Source organism: Herpailurus yagouaroundi, unplaced genomic scaffold (genome assembly GCF_014898765.1).
Source record: "Herpailurus yagouaroundi ecotype Mexico unplaced genomic scaffold, PumYag 188, whole genome shotgun sequence".
NCBI lineage: Eukaryota > Metazoa > Chordata > Mammalia > Carnivora > Felidae > Herpailurus > Herpailurus yagouaroundi.
The window spans coordinates 30,734,609-30,754,738 of NW_024412419.1; the positions used below are offsets into that span (position 1 = coordinate 30,734,609).

General features: G+C 37.3%; 2 protein-coding genes across 8 annotated transcripts in view; one reads left to right on the forward strand and one right to left on the reverse strand.

Moving 5' to 3' along the window:
* The window catches only part of CEBPZOS (CEBPZ opposite strand), a 21,098-nt gene continuing 968 nt past the window's right edge, over positions 1-20,130 (forward strand). The window contains exons 1-5 of one of the 7 annotated variants that reach the window (XM_040496533.1): positions 1-24; positions 2,553-2,668; positions 3,760-3,804; positions 4,391-4,475; positions 4,614-5,024. In XM_040496533.1, the coding sequence (XP_040352467.1) occupies positions 2,554-2,668; positions 3,760-3,804; positions 4,391-4,473 (243 nt within the window). In that variant the 5' untranslated portion in view covers positions 1-24; position 2,553 and the 3' untranslated portion in view covers positions 4,474-4,475; positions 4,614-5,024. The other 6 variants (XM_040496528.1, XM_040496532.1, XM_040496530.1 and 3 more) reach the window with 6 other exon arrangements.
* Positions 4,316-20,130, reverse strand: part of CEBPZ (CCAAT enhancer binding protein zeta) — a 24,494-nt gene continuing 8,679 nt past the window's right edge. The window contains exons 5-16 of the mRNA XM_040496516.1: positions 18,701-18,789; positions 15,545-15,598; positions 14,872-14,974; positions 14,700-14,768; positions 13,011-13,077; positions 11,602-11,702; positions 10,739-10,796; positions 10,278-10,459; positions 9,466-9,552; positions 5,708-5,769; positions 5,423-5,504; positions 4,316-4,654 (exon numbers count right to left, since the gene is read on the reverse strand). Coding sequence (XP_040352450.1) covers positions 4,515-4,654; positions 5,423-5,504; positions 5,708-5,769; positions 9,466-9,552; positions 10,278-10,459; positions 10,739-10,796; positions 11,602-11,702; positions 13,011-13,077; positions 14,700-14,768; positions 14,872-14,974; positions 15,545-15,598; positions 18,701-18,789 — 1,094 coding nt within the window. The 3' untranslated portion in view covers positions 4,316-4,514. The remainder of the gene's footprint in view (positions 4,655-5,422; positions 5,505-5,707; positions 5,770-9,465; positions 9,553-10,277; positions 10,460-10,738; positions 10,797-11,601; positions 11,703-13,010; positions 13,078-14,699; positions 14,769-14,871; positions 14,975-15,544; positions 15,599-18,700; positions 18,790-20,130) is intronic.

The following is a 20,130-nucleotide window of genomic DNA, read 5'->3' on the forward strand; positions in this document are numbered from 1 at the left end:
CGCAGTCCGCAGTAAGCGCCTCAGGTAAGAGCGAGGGCTGACTCTAGTTGAGAGTCCTGACTCTTGATCCTCGGAACGCTGAGCCGGGCAGGTTTTCTTTGGCGGGGGTAGGAGGTGGGGGTGGGTGCGTGCTAAAGTTCTGGGTTCATAAGGAGGAAAGTTGGGTGTCGCTATATCCATCCATTCAGCGGGAGAGTCGCGGGAGAGGACCGAGTGTTTCCGGGTCGCTCGGCGACCTTGGCCCCGTGACCGGGCAGTGCAGCCTGCGATGATGCCCGCGGGAGTTGGCTGCGGGCCGGGCGGGAGCGTCCGGGGAGCCCGGGCAGGCGGGAGAGCGCGGGGGGCCGCCGAGATACACCGGAGACCCGGGGGCCCGGGGGCCGCGCGAGGGCCTGAGGATCGTGGGTAGCCAGCCTCAGGCAGCTCCCGGAGGCCTCGCTGGTTCCTTGGTTCTTGACCGTGGGAATCTGGACAAAGTGCTTTAGCTAATCAAACCCAGGGACGTAGCTGAGAAACCTTGCTCTCCAACATCTAGCGTGCGTGTGAGAGACCTTGCTGTGTGATAAATCGTGTTGCCTGCAGATGCCGAGCCGTGTCGGTTTCCAGCTGTAGTGGACGGATGAGGGTTTTCAGACGCAACATTTGCACGTTTAAGCTTGTGCACCCTGAATCAGCTTCTCAGCCCGGTGCTTTGTGAACCCCCATGACGCACAGCCCTGCTTTCCTTCGAGCCCATTCGGGGACTGCTTTCTTTTAAACTTCGCCTAAGTTCTGTCCTTCTCCAAAATCTTGTCTAATCTTGTTCCTCCTCTGCTAGTTAGTAACCTAACTTCGTCGTGGACAGGTATGCCTTTGGTGGTCTTTGTCAACTAGGCTTTATCAGTCGTTATAAACACCTTTACTGAAGTCGAGGGACTTGTAATGTAAAATGTGTGTATATATTTTTCAAAAAGGTAAACACTGAATTATACAGTGTTACTTGTACTTTATGTTTTGAACCCTTAACCTCACCTCCCAACAGAACAAAACCAGATTTTACTTGGATTCCTTACACTGTGGTTATGGCTGCAGTCAGGCTTTATTTTTAAGTTAAAAGAATATTTTTTTTTCACCCGTTGAACATTAAAACTTATCCCACGAGAGGTCCCTGTACCAATCATGACTTACTTGGTGTCAGGTACAGCATTGTAAACAAAACAGTTCTCTATTCCCACCCACTCAGCTGCCTGTTGGTTACATGCAAGTTCTTTATTAACTTCCTCTGCTTCGGTTTTTAAAGATACGAACAATAAAGTTATAATCTTTTAGTCCCCAGGGTGATCATATTATCAAAATGAGGGAAAGGAATTTGGGAGGGAAGGGGCACCTGGTAAAGAGATTAATAGGATAATCCCACAAAGTAGGGTATTTAATTACCCCGTCTGAGGCATTATAAAAAGGAGTCAAAAGGAAATGGTGCAAACGCGTGACCGTGAGCAGAGAACTGGGACTGTAGAATATCACAGAGCTTACCATCTCTGCTCTGCACAGATGTTAGAGAACAAACACTATGACACAGCATACATTGATGATATCAAAATCCTAAGATTAAAAACGACTGGTTTCTCCTGTTGTTGGGGTTCTAGGGAGGCAGAGTAATAACTTGAGTTTATGTTTCATATACTCAGTAAGAGTCATATGTTATTTTCTTGACTTATATAGCCCGTTTCCCTTGTTTAGCTTTTACATTAGAGAAAGAGAATGAAGACTCAAACCCTTTTTGATTGGCTTTTATTTTAATTGAAGCGAATCAAGATCTGAAGTCTAGGTTGCGACTTACTGGATGGTGGTGATCAGTTTTCCTAATGTGGTACAGGGGCCTCTTGTATACAAGTCATTGGCGTTGCGTGCAAATGGGCACCTTACTGGGATGCTAACCCTCAACTTGCTGAATCAGAAAGCTGGGAACTCGGGAACTGCAGGGTGAGGCCCAGGAATGTGCATTTTTAAGAAGCCTTGTGGGTGATGTACTTAGTTTGAAAGTACTGTTAGAATAGCACCTCCCCAGAACAAGTTGATTTGTTGCTCAACTTTGAAATGCTTGGGCTGTGGCACCTAGTTCACTATATGCTGTATAAATAAAATGAAAACCTCCAGCTATGAAACATGTACAACCACTCAGAGAATAGCCTTACTTTTGTAGGGTACTTACAAAGGGCTTTCACATATGCTGCCCATTTAGATCATCTTAATATTTTTTTTGGTTAAAAAGAAAGGATTTACCCTCTCAACATTCTATATTCTTAGGTAATTAAAAATCTTAGTTCCATAAATTGTTGGTTCTTTTTACAGTGCTTTTTTCAGTTTTATCTCCTGCCTGTGCTTTATCCAATGGTGTCTTTGGTTCATTGTGCCCCTTAGGGGTGGAGATTGAAAACTAGGAATGTGGGACATCTAATACAAATAAGTATACAGTATACATCATTCAAACTGGGAATGAATTATTTTTATGGAAGTGGTATTAAGTTTGTATATGTTCACTCAGGTTTACATGTTGTTATTGTTAAACTTAGGATGGCCCGCACTATGGAACCACTGGCAAAGAAGATCTTTAAAGGAGTTTTAGTAGTTGAACTTGTGGGCGTTTTTGGAGCATATTTTTTGTTTAATAAGATGAACACAAGTCAAGGTAATTCTAATTCAGAAGTTAATATTTTCTAGAGGGGTGTACAGTCTGTTAATGCATTTAGGTGCTAAACAGTTTTAGAGAAATTGCTTCTTCCAGGTATTGGGCATTTTTATGGGTATAAGAGGAACACTTGGTGTTAATTATGGACCTAATGACTCTTCTTCCTAAATGTTGTTTGTAGATGAAAGAGAATGTTTCACACTTCTATGGATTTTACTAGTCGGGGGCATAGAGCAAGTATTTTTGGTCTGGCTTAGTTTGGGAACATGGGTGGAAGAAATTCAGCCTGCCAATTATACCTCATCGTCTGGTAGAGTAGTGGTGGCATAGCTGAATCATCAAATAACCACTCTCAAAGGCTATCGTATCTGAGTTCTTCCTGTGTGTCAATATTGGACACTAAAAACCTTTCCCATGCCACTGGCTATCACTGAAAGTGCTTGACATTTTGTGGGGGGAAATTGTAGAGTCCTCAACTTTTTGAATTCTTAAGTGGTGCTTTCTTTTCCTAAAGCAGATAATAGTAGTCCTGGGTGGTGGCCATCTTTGAAACTTATCATGTGTCTTCTTAAAGTATTTTAGTGCAACACTGTGTTCTGGATGCTATCTATTCGATCTCACAAAGTCTCTACACTTTTCAAGTGTAAGGGTGTAAAAGAAAACATCGACATGGAATTTAAGAGCAAATTAGTTTCTAATTATATTAAGAGGGTAAAATAGAATCCATCGAACAATGAATTGTTTTTATGGATTCCATTTTGCCTTAGTATGGAATTAGAAATACGTCTACTCAGTTTTTTATCTCAAACGTCATAGCTAATGTGTCTCAAACACATTAACAATGAAAAGTTGCTTTTTGTCCCTTTTCTAAATAAATTACATCATGTATACAAGCCAAATTTGAAAAACTCCAAAAGGAACTATGGGAGGCAGCATGTAAGGCAAGTACAACTTACACCCTGTCCAAAAGGATATAGTTCCTGATTGCCAGAAGGACCTTAACACAGATTCTTATCTCATAAACCCTAAAGCTAGCACTAATTATGGACTCTATGCTTTAATATTTAATTTTAACACTTTTTCTCCATCAGATTTCAGGCAAACAATGAGCAAAAAATTCCCCTTCATCTTGGAAGGTATGTTTTAAGAGTGTACAAAAACTTTTTCAGGTACCCTTTAGGTAATTTTTTAAATGACCAATTAATGGTTGAGACTTTAATTTTGTGGTGTCAATTTCCAAGAATTACTGCCTATCCCTATTTTAGCTCCTCTGAGAACACAGGGTGGAGAAAATTCTCATTTGGAGAGGAGAGTAGTTAGCCAGTGGTTAAAAATGTAGACTTTGGAATGAAACCTATCTGAGGTGGTGATGGAATCAAATCACTACCTAAAACTTGAGTGACCTCTGGTTTGCTAATTTCTTGGGAGCTGTTTCTCCATACAGCAGTGATGATAATGGCCATCTTTATGAACTGTTATTAGGATTAAACAAGATGACATTGTGTAATCACTTAGCGCAGTATCTGCTATAAAGTAATGCTTAACAAATAGTGCTTATTATAACAGTACAGATGCTAGAGGGCTTGTAAGTGAAATACGTATCCTACTGTCTTTTTTACTTTACTATTAAGAAATAAGGAAAAGAGGTTTGATTTCTTTCAATATAGTTTAATTTTGACACTTTTACATGATTTTATAAATGACAGCTGTCTTTATTTATAGTTTATTACAAATCCATTGAACAGTCTGGAATGTATGGAGTCAGAGAGCAAGATCAAGAAAAATGGCTGAATAGCAAAAATTAAGAGTAAGTACAATTTTAACTTATAGTTTATTTAGAAAACAATCAATTTCTTTGCTTTTTAATTTTCTGAGTGGTTTTTGGCCTCTTCTTTTTGAAATTTTTCTTTTTCTTGATGATACTTTTTACATCTCTGTTGTGTAGCCAGTCATCACGTTCAGCCTCCCATCTAAGCTGTTTGAGACCTTTGTGGGGAAGAAGAAAGATGAACACACCATGTTGTAGACTCCTGGCCCCACAGAACAAAACAGGAACTTCTGGTCTGCTATGGCTTACTCATGTCCCATCCACTATGCAAATCCCCTGCTCTTGTTTGTTGCTTTCCTTCTGCATTTATTGTTAAAGATTACTGTTTAACAAATAAAAGACTAGGTCAACAAAGGAACAAATACCCTAAAGATTTTATTTCCCCTGAACGCTTTTATTGGCAAAAGAACAGAAGCCAGTAACAATATCAGAAATTATGTCTATAAAGTACTTATAAAGCTACTAAGCGTACTCACAATATATAAAAACTGCCTCTCTAAAAGAATTAAACAGTTTAAAGTAACTACAGTCTTTATTACAAAATGTTTTTTATATTTATTTTGAGAGAGAGAGGGAGACAGAGTACACAAGTGGGGGAGGGGCAGAGAGAAGGAGAGACAGAATCCCAAGCAGGCTCCGCAGGATCCACAAATCATGGGATCATGACCTGAGCCGAAATGAAGAGTTGGATGCCTAACTGACTGCATTACCCAGGGGCCCCAAACGTAACTACAGTCTTTATTGCTGTAGTCTAAATGCTTTTTAATCCTACATGCTCCCCAGACACTGATGAAAAAAGCCATTCCTTCAGGGTTGTAAGGAACCATTTTATTTATCCTTACTAAAAAAGGTTGTCTAAAAATACATCTTCGGAAGTTGTAAGTTAAGGCTATTTAAAAACCTCCATAAAAATTCAAGTTACTTACTTGCATTGTCTTTGTTAGCCATGGCATTCATGCCAATGTTATCAAACTTGGATCCCATATTTTCATCCAGTAGGTGGCCAAACTTAAAAAGAGATACATTTATTAGAAAACTCAAAGCAGTGTAGAATAGCTAGCTTTTTTAAAAAAAATTTTATTTTTTAATCTCTCCACCCAACATGGGGCTTGAACTCACAACCCTTAGATCAAGAGTCCTGTACTCTACCGACTGAGCCAGCTAGTTACCCCCAGAGTAGCTAACATCATGAAGCAGTATTTTAACCTTACCTCTTCAGCTGATACAAATAGGCTGGAGTCATTGAAATTTCCTTTCTTTTTTTTCCTTGGTCCTAAAAAAAGTGTAAGTGTAGGTTATTAAATTGTAAATCCATTAATTTTGGAAAAATACAACATTTTTAAATTGAAGTATAGTGGGCACACGTTACATTAATTTCAAGTATATGACACAGTGATTCAACAATCTTTCAACATAGTTTTGTTGTAAAAAAGTTGTATTTGGGTTAAAATACAGAATTACAGTTTCCTCATAGCACCATTAAGTAGCTGGCATTTTAAAATAAATATATTTTATTTAAGAGTTGGTATATAGTACTTTTAAAATTGTATCCTAATAAAATTATTTAGATGACAAATAGTGTCTTCTTGACTGCCTTTCCAATTTGGCCACTGATCAAGGTTTACCTAATTTCATAGTATCAGGCAAGATTAATTCTAAGGGTGACATGGATGAATTTTGGAATTTTTAAGGCAAACTGTAAATTCTCATTAAGTCAGAGGTTTTATTCTTTGGACTAACAGTGAAGAAAGTGATGGAAGGTATATTATGTTGTAAATGAAATTTTTGTTTACACTTCTCAAAATGGTTCTCCTTAGAAAAAATAACTCAACTTATAATTGTGAATATAAACTTTTTTTAAGTTTGTTTACTTATTTATTTTGAGAGACATTGGGCGCAAGAGAGGGGTAGGGGCACAGAGAATCCCAAGCAGGCTCTGCGTTACCAGCAGAGCATGACACAGGACTTCAACTCATGAATGTAAGATCATTACCTAGGCTGAAATCAAGAATTGGGACGCTTAACTGACTGAGCCACCCACATTCTGAACATATACTTTTCAAAATAAAAAACTAGAACATCTATTTCTAATATTCATTAAATTTTAATTCATACACTAATAAAAATTTTTAAAAAATGGCTCTACTAGATGCAAAGAATTTGAGTAATATTGTTTCAGAAAAAGTGAAAATGGATAAAAACAGTATTTCTAGTTAATATATTTTAGATAATGTGATTTTAACTAGAAATACTGTTTTTATCCATTTTCACTTTTTCTGAAACAGTATGACTCAAATTCTTTGCATCTAGTAGAGCCATTTTTAAAAAATTTTTATTAACTATGGGGCACCTGGGTGACTCAGTTGGCTAAGCATCCAACTTTGGCTCAGGTCATGATCTCAGTGCGTGAGTTCAAGCCCCAGGTCAGGGTCTGTGCTGACAGCTCAGATCCTGTCTCCCTCTCTCTGCCCCTCCCCCATTCACATTCTGTCTCTCTCTCCCTCTCAAAAATAAACAAACATTAAAAAAAACCTTTTTTTGATTTTTATTTACTTTTATTTTTTGAGAGAGAATATGCATGTGTGAGTGGGGGAGGGGCAGAGAGAGAGGGGAGAGAGAGAGAATCCCAATTAGGCTCCACATTGTCAGCGCAGAACCTGACATGGGGCTTGATCCCATGTACCATGAGATCATGACCTGAGGCAAAATCAAGAGTCAGACACCCCATAGTGGGCCAATTTTTAAAATAGCTTTATTAGGGAATAAAATTCATAATAAAGCTCAGCTGTTTTTAAGTGTGTAATTCAGTATGTTTTAGTAAATTTACAGAGTTGTTCAACGTCATCACAATGCAATTTTAGGACAATTCCATCAACTCCAGATCCTGGTGCCCATCTGCAGTCATGTGCCCTTTTCCCAAGAAGGCTTTTGCCTTTTCTGGTTATTTCATGTAAGTGGGATCATGATGTGGTATTCTGTATTTGGCTACTTTCACTTAGCGTAGTAGTTCTGAAGCTCATCCATGTTATAACATGTAACAGATCAGTACTTAATACCATTTTATTGCTGAGTAATATTCCATTATCTATTCTTTAGTCAACAGACATTTAAACTGTTCCCACTTTTTGGCGGTTAATAATAATGGTGCTACTAACAATCATGTAAAGTCTGTGCATTGATACCAAAGCCACTTTTGATAAAATAGTTTCTACAGCATTTCATCTCAAATTTTGTGTATCCTTAAATGGGACACTGTTATTGAGTATTTTCTCTTTAGCTAAAATTCCCATTTGTGTATAGCACTTGGAAACGTGTTTTTGGTGTTCACTCACATTATATGTATACATCTATAACTTCAACTGGTGAGCCCTGTTACTGCCCTCTTAAAGTTGCCTTAAGGTTTGTTTATCCTTAAGGATATCCAACATTTGCAAATATAGGGTGAATACCAACCACCTCTCCCCCTGCAATTTATCAATGTTTGAAATTCCTTTGCCTTCTTTTGTTTTAATCAATTATGTCAGGTATCCTTTAATTCAAAACTATTGTCAGCTGAGATCTAACACCTTTCAGGCTCTGGTCTTCAGAAATAACAGTAAGGTCACTGAGAGAGCATCTTTTAATGAAAGTCTCAGTAGGACTTACGATAAAGCAACATTTTTAAGTTTACTTATTTGAGAGAGCACAGGGGGGAGGGGTGGAGAGCGAGACAGAGATCCCAAGCATGCTCTGTACTCAGTGCAGAGCCTGACATGGAGCTTGAACTCAGGAATGCTGTGAGATGATGACCTAAGCCAAAACAGTTGCATGCTTAGCCGACTGAGCCACCCAGGTGCCGTTTTCATAATTTTAAGTAACCTCTACACCCAACATGGGGCTTAAACTTAGAACTCCAAGTTGCATGCTCTGCTGACTGAGACAGCCAGGAGCCCCAATGTTTCTTTTTGGAGATGATTTTGGGGAAAGCCGTCTTATATTTGAGCACAGGCTAGTATTAAATTGCGACCTTACACCACTCAACGGATGACAAAATCTGAAAGATAATGTTATCATTTACATATCAGGTAAGTCAATCTAATTAAGAGGACTATGGTTGTCAGTACTTGAAAGGGCTTATAAAAGTTTTGCAGGTATAAATGTCTGAGAGACTACTACCAAAATATAGTTATTATTTTTGATACTTATTAGCAAAAATATTTAATGTCCAAAATATTTTAACATTTAATTTTAAAAGAAATGTTGTCAAGCATTTTAATTATTTTTAACTTTGCAAATCTATTTTTATTCGTTATCAGTATTTATTAGTCAGCAGAAACGAGACATTAGAAGCAAAGCATAGAAAAAAAGTAAGCCTATGAATTTATCACAGATTTCAGGAATAAAATATAATGCTTTCTACATCACAAAAAATTTTTTAATGTTTATTTAGTTTTGAGAGAGAGACAGAGAGAGGGAGCGCACAAGCAGGGGAGGGGCAGAGAGAGGAGACACAGAATGTGAAATGGGCTCCAGGCTCTGAGCTGTCAGCACAGAGCCTGATGTGGGGCTTGAACACACAAACTGTGAGATCATGACCTGAGCCAAAGTCAGACGCTTAACCCACTGAGCCACCCAGGAGCCCCCTGCTTTCTATACATTTATCAAAAAGTTAAAATTGTCACCTGATACAGTACCTTTTTCTTTTATTACCACTTTACAAGTGTTAACATTAAAAGGCATAATCTGTTATGATATACTTTATAGATGATCGAGAGATTTAAATAAGAAAAAAGTTATGAAGAGAAAATAATTGAAGGCATATGTGGCAAACAACTTTCACATATTAAAAATAGAGAAAACCGTTATTATCCATTATAAAAACAAAAACTAAATTGTACTAACCAATTAAGAAGTTTCCCAAAATAATAATGAGTGGTAACTTTCCCATAACCACTGTTTAGATTTAAAAAAGAGTAAATGCATTCCTTACCTTGAAATGATCCAGCAAAGTCCAAATCATTTGCACCTTTCCTTTTGCTTCTCTTTGTATTGATTTTGGAGCTGACGTCATCAACTTCTATTTCAAAAAACCCAAAACAAAAAAAACAACACCATGCTATTAAGCAATTTAAAAAACAGAACTGCCACTGGGCTAAGAAAAATGATTATTTTGACTAACTTTTAGAAATAATTACTACTCTAAAACTTAAAAAGGGGAACGTAACAGCTCAACAGGTATTGAAGAGACAGCTTAAGTGCTGATTAAAATAAAAGCCCAAACACCTGGGTGACTCAGTAGGTTGGGTGTCCAATTCCTGATTCTGGCACAGGTCATGATCCCAGGGTGGTGGGATCAAGCTCTACATCAGGCTCTGCACTGAGCATGGAGCTTGCTTGGGATTCATATTTCTTTCTCTCTCTCTCTCTCTCCCCCCCTCTCCTTCTGCCCCTCTTCCCCAGCTCATGCTCCTTAAAATAAAATAATATATATACACATATATATATTTATGTATATATATGTATATATGTGTGTGTATATATATATGTAATATATATACATATATAAATGCCCAAAACTCAACTCTTTAAAAGAAAAAAAACACACACACACAAAAATCCCTTCAGTTCCAAATAAAAATAAGAGGGGAAAAGGTCCTATTTTAATTTTTGGCCGATCTCATTAGTAATTTGAATATAGGATAATATGTAAAAAAAAAACAACACTGTAGTAGAAAAACTAGCTTACACTGAGGAATAAAGGAAGATATGTTTTTTTGGCCCATATTTAAAAAATGCCCTTACTTTCCTCATCCGACACATCCATGAATGTTCCTCCATCTTCATCAATTTCAGTAAATTCCTCATTCAGACTTCCTAAAGAAACTTCATCATCATCTAAGTTATCAAATAGGTCATCATCACTGCCTTCTGAATCTTCATCTTCTGGGTCTTCCTTAGCACCTTTTTTTTTCTTTTTCATGTTGCTGAAGAAAACCAAAAACTTGTAATGGAGAACATTGTTTTCCTAAGTGTTTTTTGGTGACCAGAGGGTACTAGGCTAATAAGAGCACAGAATCTCTATTTAATACACTAATGTGTATTATAAAGGTCTAAAATGAAAGTACAAATCCATTTCCCAAACTTATTTCAATAAACTTCTCCTACACATCATAGTCCTGTACTTTACTGTTCTGAGGACAATTTGGGAAATGCTGAGAAAACAACAAAGTTAAGAAAAGACCAAAAAAGTTGAAGTATTTTACCCAGCAAAATCAAGGTCATCCTTTCCAGAGGTGAAACAATTATCATCTTCAAATGTGTCTGTCAGAGAACAATATACAAATTGTCAGATATAGCAAGGAATAACAAAGTTGACCTATGTCTTCTATTTGAATCAATTAACAGTTATGATTGTGCTAGTTATGACAAGCAAACACCAAAACGATATAAATCTGATTACCGCTGGTGTGTTTGATTAATCTACATAAACCTATGAATATACTGACCTTAATTAAATCCCCAAACTAAAGTGGATTCCAGTTAATTTCAACTTCTTTCTACAACTCTTTTATGGAAAGAGGGTAAATATCAAAATACTTAACAATGTGTAGTCCTTTTAAGTGGTTGTTGTTTAAGCGCTTACGGTATTCTATCTATACGATGCACAAGAAAAACAAACTTAATGTAAGCTTTTCTAATTTCCCATTTTTTGTTTTAGCCTAAGTATAGATTAAAATTTTTCTAGCTCTGTGGATCACAAAGGTAAAACAGATGAAACAGCAGACTATTGCTACGAATAGTGCAAGGAGATTATTAGTAAAAGTAACAATGGCTTCTCTTTTATAAGAGATTAGGCCTTAAGAAGGAATACATACCATGTAAACACAAACTTATTTTTCCCATTAATAGTCCATGCACAATCCCATACATTTCTCTGGAGCAAGTGTAGGTGAACTACCGTATGCCACCAAGGTACTTCCCAATCCTCCGTTGTCATTTTCATGGCATTCTTAGCTAAATGATTTTTCTAAAACTAAGATTATTACTACAACTAATATTCCAATATTCTAAAAGGAAATAGAAATAGATTATTTTACAAATTGAAGAGCTGACAAAAACAAATTACCAATCATCTTTTCAAATTCCTCATCGTCCACATCTTCTATACTTTCTTCATCTGCATTCCGTTTTTGTTTCTCCTTAACAATAGCAACCTTTTTATAGTATCTAAAATAAAACAGATGTTATATATTTGATAATTTTATGAAAGAGCCCATTTAACTATAATTAAAGCACCTATGACCAATGACACAAACAAATGTAAAAACTTAACTCAGCTGGATATAAATGACTAAAATTTGCATTTATTGTAGAAAAAGTTTTGAATTAAAATAGAAGCCTCTGGATGTGAAGTATAATACATTTCAAAGATTTCATAAAAACACTTCATCTTAATTAAACGGCATAGTAAAAAGTTGTTTTAGCATCAACACTAACGATCTAAGTGTTAGAATAAGACCAAATGTGACTCTAGAGAATATCTAATCACAATATTTTATCAGTCAGACGCATCCTCCTACAAGGGTACAGTGAAACTTGGCATTCTGCAAATGGGATCATACCCTCAAAATTCTTCACACAAAATGTTTTTTAAAAAGCAAATCAAATCAAGTGGAATTAACCAATCAGATAATGATAACAGTACTAGTAGGTTTAGGACTTCTCTCTACAGCAGCACAGTGAATTTTACTAATTCTGCTTAGAACCATGTTTTAGACAACTTACTCATGAGTTGCTTATTATGTTAGACTGGTAACAGATTTAAAGCCTATAAGACAATTACTATATTAAAAAAATAAGAGAGATAAGTTTCATAAAGTCAAGAGTCATAAAAAATTCCCCCAGGGGCGCCTGGGTGGCGCAGTCGGTTGAGCGTCCGACTTCAGCCAGGTCACGATCTCACGGTCCGTGAGTTCGAGCCCCGCGTCAGGCTCTGGGCTGGTGGCTCAGAGCCTGGAGCCTGTTTCCGATTCTGTGTTTCCCTCTCTCTCTGCCCCTCCCCCGTTCATGCTCTGTCTCTCTCTGTCCGAAAAATAAATAAATGTTGAAAAAAAAATTAAAAAAAAAAAAAAAATTCCCCCAAATTTACTTGTTCTTAAGTTTCACTTACATATCCTTTTTTTTTAATTTGAGAGACAGAAAAAGCGAGTGAGACAGAATGCACATAAGCTGGGGAAAGGGGCAGAGGGAGAGAGAGAATCCCAAGTAGACTTGACACTCAGCAGAGCCTGAGGCAAGGCTTAAGACAAAATCAAGAGTCAGACGTTCAGCCAACTGAGACACACAGGTGCCCCAGATTTCACTTAGATATCTTAAGATTAGCAAACTGAATGATTTATAAATTCCCTTTGCAAAACAACAAAAAACCTACCTTCTAATCTTTTCAAGACATACCTATGTTAATGAAACATTTTATGGAATCTAAAAATTTCAATTTTAATAGTACCCCAAATGAAACTGTATTAAGTATATTACCTGTAGAAAAATAGTTCATCCACTGGTATTTGGCTTTCTTCTTTTGCAAGGAACTCCTTACTGTTCACTACGAAAACAGATTAAGACAAAAATTTTATTAAAGTAATCCTTTTTTATGTTATTCAAGCTCTTAAGACTACATACAGCATACCTATAACTCTAAAGTCTCAAAATGTTAAGGAAGATGGACAGAAGGCATCTTCTAGTGCATAGGACAATCTCTGGAAAAGTCTGAGTGCAGAAGACCCAACATTTGAAACTATTTGTCAGCTACAATGAAGTATGCAGCCACCAGTGCATCACAGAGAAAGAACATGGTTCTCTCATTGTCCTCCAACTGCATCCAGGATCCCAATTTCAAGAGAAAATTAGAGTTCTCTTAATAATCACTTTAGGGCGCCTGGGTGGCGCAGTGGGTTAAGCGTCCGACTTCAGCCAGGTCACGATCTCGCGGTCCGTGGGTTCGAGCCCCGCGTCAGGCTCTGGGCTGATGGCTCGGAGCCTGGAGCCTGCTTCGGATTCTGTGTCTCCCTCTCTCTCTGACCCTCCCCCGTTCATGCTCTGTCTCTCTCTGTCTCAAAAATAAATAAATGTGAAAAAAAATTAAAAAAAAAATAATCACTTTAAACTTGACATTCTCATCTCAGAAAAAAGACAATAATGCCTGCCATTCTGGAACAGGAAGTAAACGTAAACAGAATTATCCACAATTTTACATAATACTAAGACGGAAACTAAGGAACAAGAACAAGGCACTATAGGAATATTAGTTTTCCCTCTTCTGAATACAATTTTCTAACTCCTCTTGATTAAAAGCAGATTTGGGTGAATTCTAACTATTAACTTTGGACAAGTCCATTTACATCTCTGGGTCTCTGTGAAATCAGTTGGTAATTAAATGATTTATAAGGTGCAAATTAACCCTAGTCTCTGAACAAAAAGCTGTGACTTATATAAAGAAATATCTGAATACAGAAACAGAATCAGGTCCACAAGATGGGTACTCAAAACCCACAGAAGGTTATCAGCTAGTTTAAAATGATGCTTTGTGGGGCGCCACCAAACGTCTGACTCTTGATCTCAGCTTAGGTCATGATCTCACAGTTTGTGGGATAGAGCCCCACGTTGGGCTCTGCTGCTTGGGGATTCTCTCTCTGCCCCTTCCCTCCCCTACTCTTGCATGCGTGCGCACATGCTCACTCTCTTTCAAAATAATAAACATTAAAAAAAAGGGGAGAAATCTATTAAAAAGAAATGATGCTTTGTGACAAAAGCAGTTGTGGGTTTTCTGCTGAACCCATAATAGAGAGCTTAAGATGGTATTCAACTATGAAAGATAGTTATGTGTGTGTGTGGGGGGGGATCATCACCAATAAAGCTATAGATGATACAGAAATGGCAAAATATTGATAACTGTTCAAGCTGGTGATAGTTATAGGGGGTTCATTATACTATATGTGTTTACTCTGGATATGTTTGAAACTTTCTGTAATGTAAAAAAAAAAAAAAAAAAAGAAAAGAAAAAGCCCAGTCAGACATGGTAAACTCGCGAATGCATACACATTTTTGGGAGTAAGAGATGGATAATGTCTCTGGTGCTCAGTTTTATTCTGGTAAAGTGGAGGAAAGAATAACACAACTTATGTATTATTGACTTGTTCATTTCAACTGTCCAGGCTTGATGCTTACCAGCAAGACTACGAACATCCTTCATAAAATGTTTTCTTTTTGGCTGCATCACAACACTATCTGTGTTTTCTGAAATGTAAAATCAAGACAGTGCAATGTAAAACCTAGTTGTATGCTCATTTTATTTATTAAATATCAACACTGAAAACCAAATAATTAAATAGAAGCATACCTTTGCCTTTATGTGGCTTTGGATTTCGGTATACAAATCGATCTAAGAATCTCATTAATGTAAAATCCTGGAGTGGGTCCCCTGAATACTGAATATGATTTCCCTGAAAGGCGGACAGGGTGGGAGGATTAAGAGCTTAACTCAAGTTATATAGATGCATCCAGATAAGAAATAAAAAAAAAAAAAAAAAAGGAAAAACACAATGCACGAAGGCACAAATATGCCATAAATGATGGTTCAAACATCCGTCTCATCCCTCTTTACTTGAAGAATTACACACACACTCATATATACACATATGTACTTTACGGTGCACTGCTGACTTTATCAATAGGCCAATGATATTAATACTATAGGTCATCTAACTATTACCAGGAACACTGACGTGGCAAACACAGCAAATGGGAAAGGAATGGGCACTCTTTCCTCAGGAGACAAGCCAGAATGTAGTTAAGTAATGGCTGAAGTTTTTTAATATCCTGTATTTCCATTCACCTCAGAGTGGGAAGACTTATCTGCTGCACTGTATTAGACAAGCCACTGCTCCTTTACAACAGCAGAAAATGTTTATGATTCTATGTGGTAGACAGAAAACAGTGTATGACCAATTATTGATTATCTAAAACTAGATTATTTATTCTTAGTTCTTATCTTTGTAGTATTTTAGACTTACCTGAAGGATAGTCTTTGCAAAAAGGGCCACAGAGGGATGAAAATGCTCAGACAGCTAAAAAGAAAAATGTGAGCAAAGTCAACTTTTACTACAGTAAATCCAAAAAACTGAAACTTGAGCCAATACATTAGAGAAGAATGATTCTCAAAATTTTGGTCTCAGGAGTACTTTATACATTTAAAAGTCAGGGACCTCAAGAGCTTCCTTAATTTAAGTGGGATATATCTACTGTTATTTACCTAATTAGAAATTACAACAGAAAACATTTTTTTAAGTTTATTTATTAATTTTGATAGAAAGCCAGATGCGGGATTGGAACTGTGAGATCATGACCTGAGCTGAAACCAAGAGTCAGATGCTTAACCAACTGAGCCACCCAGCCACCGGCAAAAGAATTTTAAGTTTTTATTTACTTAAATAATCTGTACAGCCAAAGGGGGGCTCAAACTCGACCCGGAGATCAAGAGTCACACGCTCTTCTGACTGAGCCAGCCAGGTGCCCCACAACAGAAAAATTTTAAACAACTGTTTACAGTCAACTTAAAATAACAATGAGCCTATTATACAGTAATGTAAATAACAGGGTTTACCAAAAGTAAGTTTTTCAGGATAAGTAACTATTAGAAGAGCAGAATTATTTCACAGTTTTGTAAAACTACTCAATGGCTGGCTTAATAGAAGACAGTGGATTCGCATACATGCTTCTGTAGTCCATGTTATTTTTAGTTGGAAGTATATGAATGGTCTTTCTTCACACAGATACATAGTTGGAAATAGGAGGGTTAACTAATAGTCTTTCACATAATTGTGGATTTTCTTCTTTGCTACTACACCCAAACTGAAGATTAGTTGCAATATGGAATCTGAAACCATTATCAATCAGCTTTTCGTACTTGCTACTTAAAATTAATTAGTCTACTTTGAATAGATCTCTTATTCATGACTTTGTAACACTGTGCATCAGTCGTTTGGAAAATACTGATTGAGTTATGCAGTTCTTCCAAATGCTGGTTATATTATCACAAAAATTACACTGGTGGTATCCCACTGATTTTATCAGAAAAGTTTTTACATATTGAGAAAATGTCTAATTCAAGGTGGTGGTTACAAGATTTCTAAATTTTTAGGAGCGCCTGGGTGGCGCAGTCGGTTAAGCGTCCGACTTCAGCCAGGTCACGATCTCGCGGTCCGGGAGTTCGAGCCCCGCGTCGGGCTCTGGGCTGATGGCTCGGAGCCTGGAGCCTGTTTCCGATTCTGTGTCTCCCTCTCTCTCTGCCCCTCCCCCGTTCATGCTCTGTCTCTCTCTGTCCCAAAAATAAATAAACGTTGAAAAAAAAAAATTAAAAAAAAAAAAAAAAAAAAGATTTCTAAATTTTTAGTCTTTGCTTAAAGGCTTGAATTTTAAGGGTGCCTGGATGGCTCAGTCAGCTAAGCATCCGACTTCAACTCAGGTCATGATCTTGGGGTTCATGAGTTTGAGACCCACACTGGGCTCTGTGCTGACAGCTCAGAGCCTGGAAACTGCTTCGGTTTCTGTGTCGCCTTCTCTCTCTGCCCCTCCCCGCCTGCACTATCTCTCTCTCAAAAGTGAATAAACATTAAAAAAAAAAAAAAAAAAGCTTGAATTTTATCATTGACCATAAATACTGTCAGCTGTTTCACTTGAAATAAGAGATTCACTTCATTCACTTTCAAGAAAATGTCTCCCAAATACCCAAATCTGAGTAACTGGTTTATCAGTCAGCCAGTCTTTCATGAAAAAAGCAGCTAGTTGAGCTTACAACAAACTACACATGTACTTTTCCTAAGACCCGAGAAAACCTTCATAATTACTTAGGTATGCACAAGTATGTTATGGATTCTTGCTGTATATGCACACAGAATATAAAAAGACATGTACTCTAGGGTAAAGATCATCACTAATTTTTCCTGTTTCATCATTCCTATGTGATACTGGCTTTTTTTGGTTTTTCTTGGAAAGTAAGTGGTAATGAAGAATATAATGGCCATGAATGCAGTATGGTGCTACTGTCCCTATGTGTGCTAAGGCACAAACAGTTTTATCCATTTTAATATCATCAGTACCACGGTCAACACAGTTACAAAGGCAAATAATGTGCCTTGGTATCACTATGAAAGTAGCTGTGACCTTGTAGACTCATTGAAAAGGTGTGAAGGACACACAGGAGTCTATAATGAAGCACTTGTTTAACCAAAGGTATCATAGAAAGTTTATTGGATATATTAATTCCTCTAATGCATTTATTTAAAAAAACTTTTTTTTAACGTTTATTTATTTTTGAGAGAGAGAGTGTGTGAGCAGGAGAGGGGCAGAGAGAGATGGAAACATAATCTGAAGCACACTCCAGGCTCTGAGCTGTCAGCACAGAGCCGGACACGGGGCTTGAACTCAAAAACTGTGAGATCATGACCTGAGCCGAAGTTGGACACTTAACAGATTGAGCCATCCAGGTGCCCCTTCTCTAATGCATTTAAAAAGTAACTATATTTGTAAATAGTTCTATCTACACAAAACTTCTCAGGGAGATCTAATGCATGAAGCAAAATTTACCCTTTATATAGAGTCCTTATATGCAATAACCTGCTAAAAACACAATTTCTTTTATTAGTATTAAGATATTATATTTATTATTTATTAATTTTGCATGCTCATTATTTAAGATTTTCTACATGTGAATGTAGAAACGTATAAATGCGTAAATTTAGGGGTGCCTGGATGGCTCAGTCGGTTAAGTGTCCGGCTCTTCATTGCAGCTTAGGTCATGATCTCACAGTTCATGAGTTTCAGCCCTGCAGTGGGCTCTGCGCTGACAGTGCAGAGCCTGCTTGGGATTCTCTCTCTCCCCTCTCTATGCCCCTCCCGTGCGCACATGCACGCTCTCTTAAATAAACTTCAAACAAACAAACAAATAAATAAATGTGTAAATTTAATGTTTAGCAGAGGCCACAGAAGTATGAGTTATAAAGCATTACAGCTGGGTGACATACTTCAAATTGGTTCCTTATGCCAATTAACTAATGTCTAAGCAAGTAAACACTATCATTTACAAGAAAAATGGAAACTTCAAAGTGTTAAATCCATGAGGGCAAATAGAAAGCGCTATTGAATTAAAAGACAATTTAAAATTACTTTACCTTTTTGAGTTCCCAAAGACTTGTGTTTTCAGCTCCACAGAACAGAGGGTTTCTACTGAATGGATCATAGGTCTTTAACTTTTTGCCACCTGAGAATAAAAAAATACTATTTCTCAAGTGCTTTATTCCCAACCCAAGAGTTCACTAAAAGCTATCACCATTAATGTCTCCAATAACTATAATATGTATGTGTATATGTAATGTAACTACAATTTTCAACATTCTTAGTTAGCCAGGTATCTACCTAGATTAAAAATTCTAAGCCCCAACGAGAATTAGTTATGGTACCCAAAATAGCATTTGCTACCTTGAAATAGCAAACTGAATAAACCAGGCAGCAAAAGGTACCCAAATCTGGGTCAACTAGGTCGTTAGTGTTAAAATGGCAAATAACCTGATGATGAAATACATCTAAATTCTTTCAGAACTTTAAGAGCACTGAATATTTATGGGGCGCCTGGGTGGCGCAGTCAGTTAAGCGTCCGACTTCAGCCAGGTCACGATCTCGCGGTCCGGGAGTTCGAGCCCCGCGTCGGGCTCTGGGCTGACGGCTGAGCCTGGAGCCTGCTTCCCATTCTGTGTCTCCCTCTCTCTCTGCCCCTTCCCCGTTCATGCTCTGTCTCTCTCTGTCCCAAAAATAAATAAAAAACGTTGAAAAAAAAATTTAAAAAAAAAAAAGAGCACTGAGTATTTGTTATTAAATTATGTGCAGAAATAATCCTCACTTCAAACAAGTTTTACATTATCTTCATGTTTGCAGAAACTCAGGATGAAAAATTTAAGAGAACTTTCAGAACAGATCACAATGTCTCTACTTCACAATGTACATGCTCATCATCTTTCTGATGGATTCTTTTAAAAACTTTCCTGCTTGCTATCATACTTCTCTTTTATATTTCACAGGCAAACTGAATCTGGGGAGATGAAATAATTTGACTAAGAGTCCCATGACAAGTTTGAAGAAATGGATCTGGCCCATTTCTTGATCTCCAAGGTTAGTGTGCTTTTCTTTTAGAGCCTCAAATGAAAAAGCTGCATTTCCAAAAGGTATTTGCTTTATTTTTTAAGATCTAAATTACTTTAAAATGTGCTATTATCTATATTATTAATAAACAGATCAGTGATTCACTATATTAAAAATTTAGTTCTAAGTTCCTGAATATATCTGGTTATAAAAGCTTTATTTATTTATTTATTTATTTATTTATTTTTTTCAACGTTTATTTATTTTTGGGACAGAGAGAGACAGAGCATGAACGGGGGAGGGGCAGAGAGAGAGGGAGACACAGAATCGGAAACAGGCTCCAGGCTCCGAGCCATCAGCCCAGAGCCTGACGCGGGGCTCGAACTCACGGACCGCGAGATCGTGACCTAGCTGAAGTTGGACGCTTAACCGACTGCGCCACCCAGGCGCCCCGGATAAGCATGTT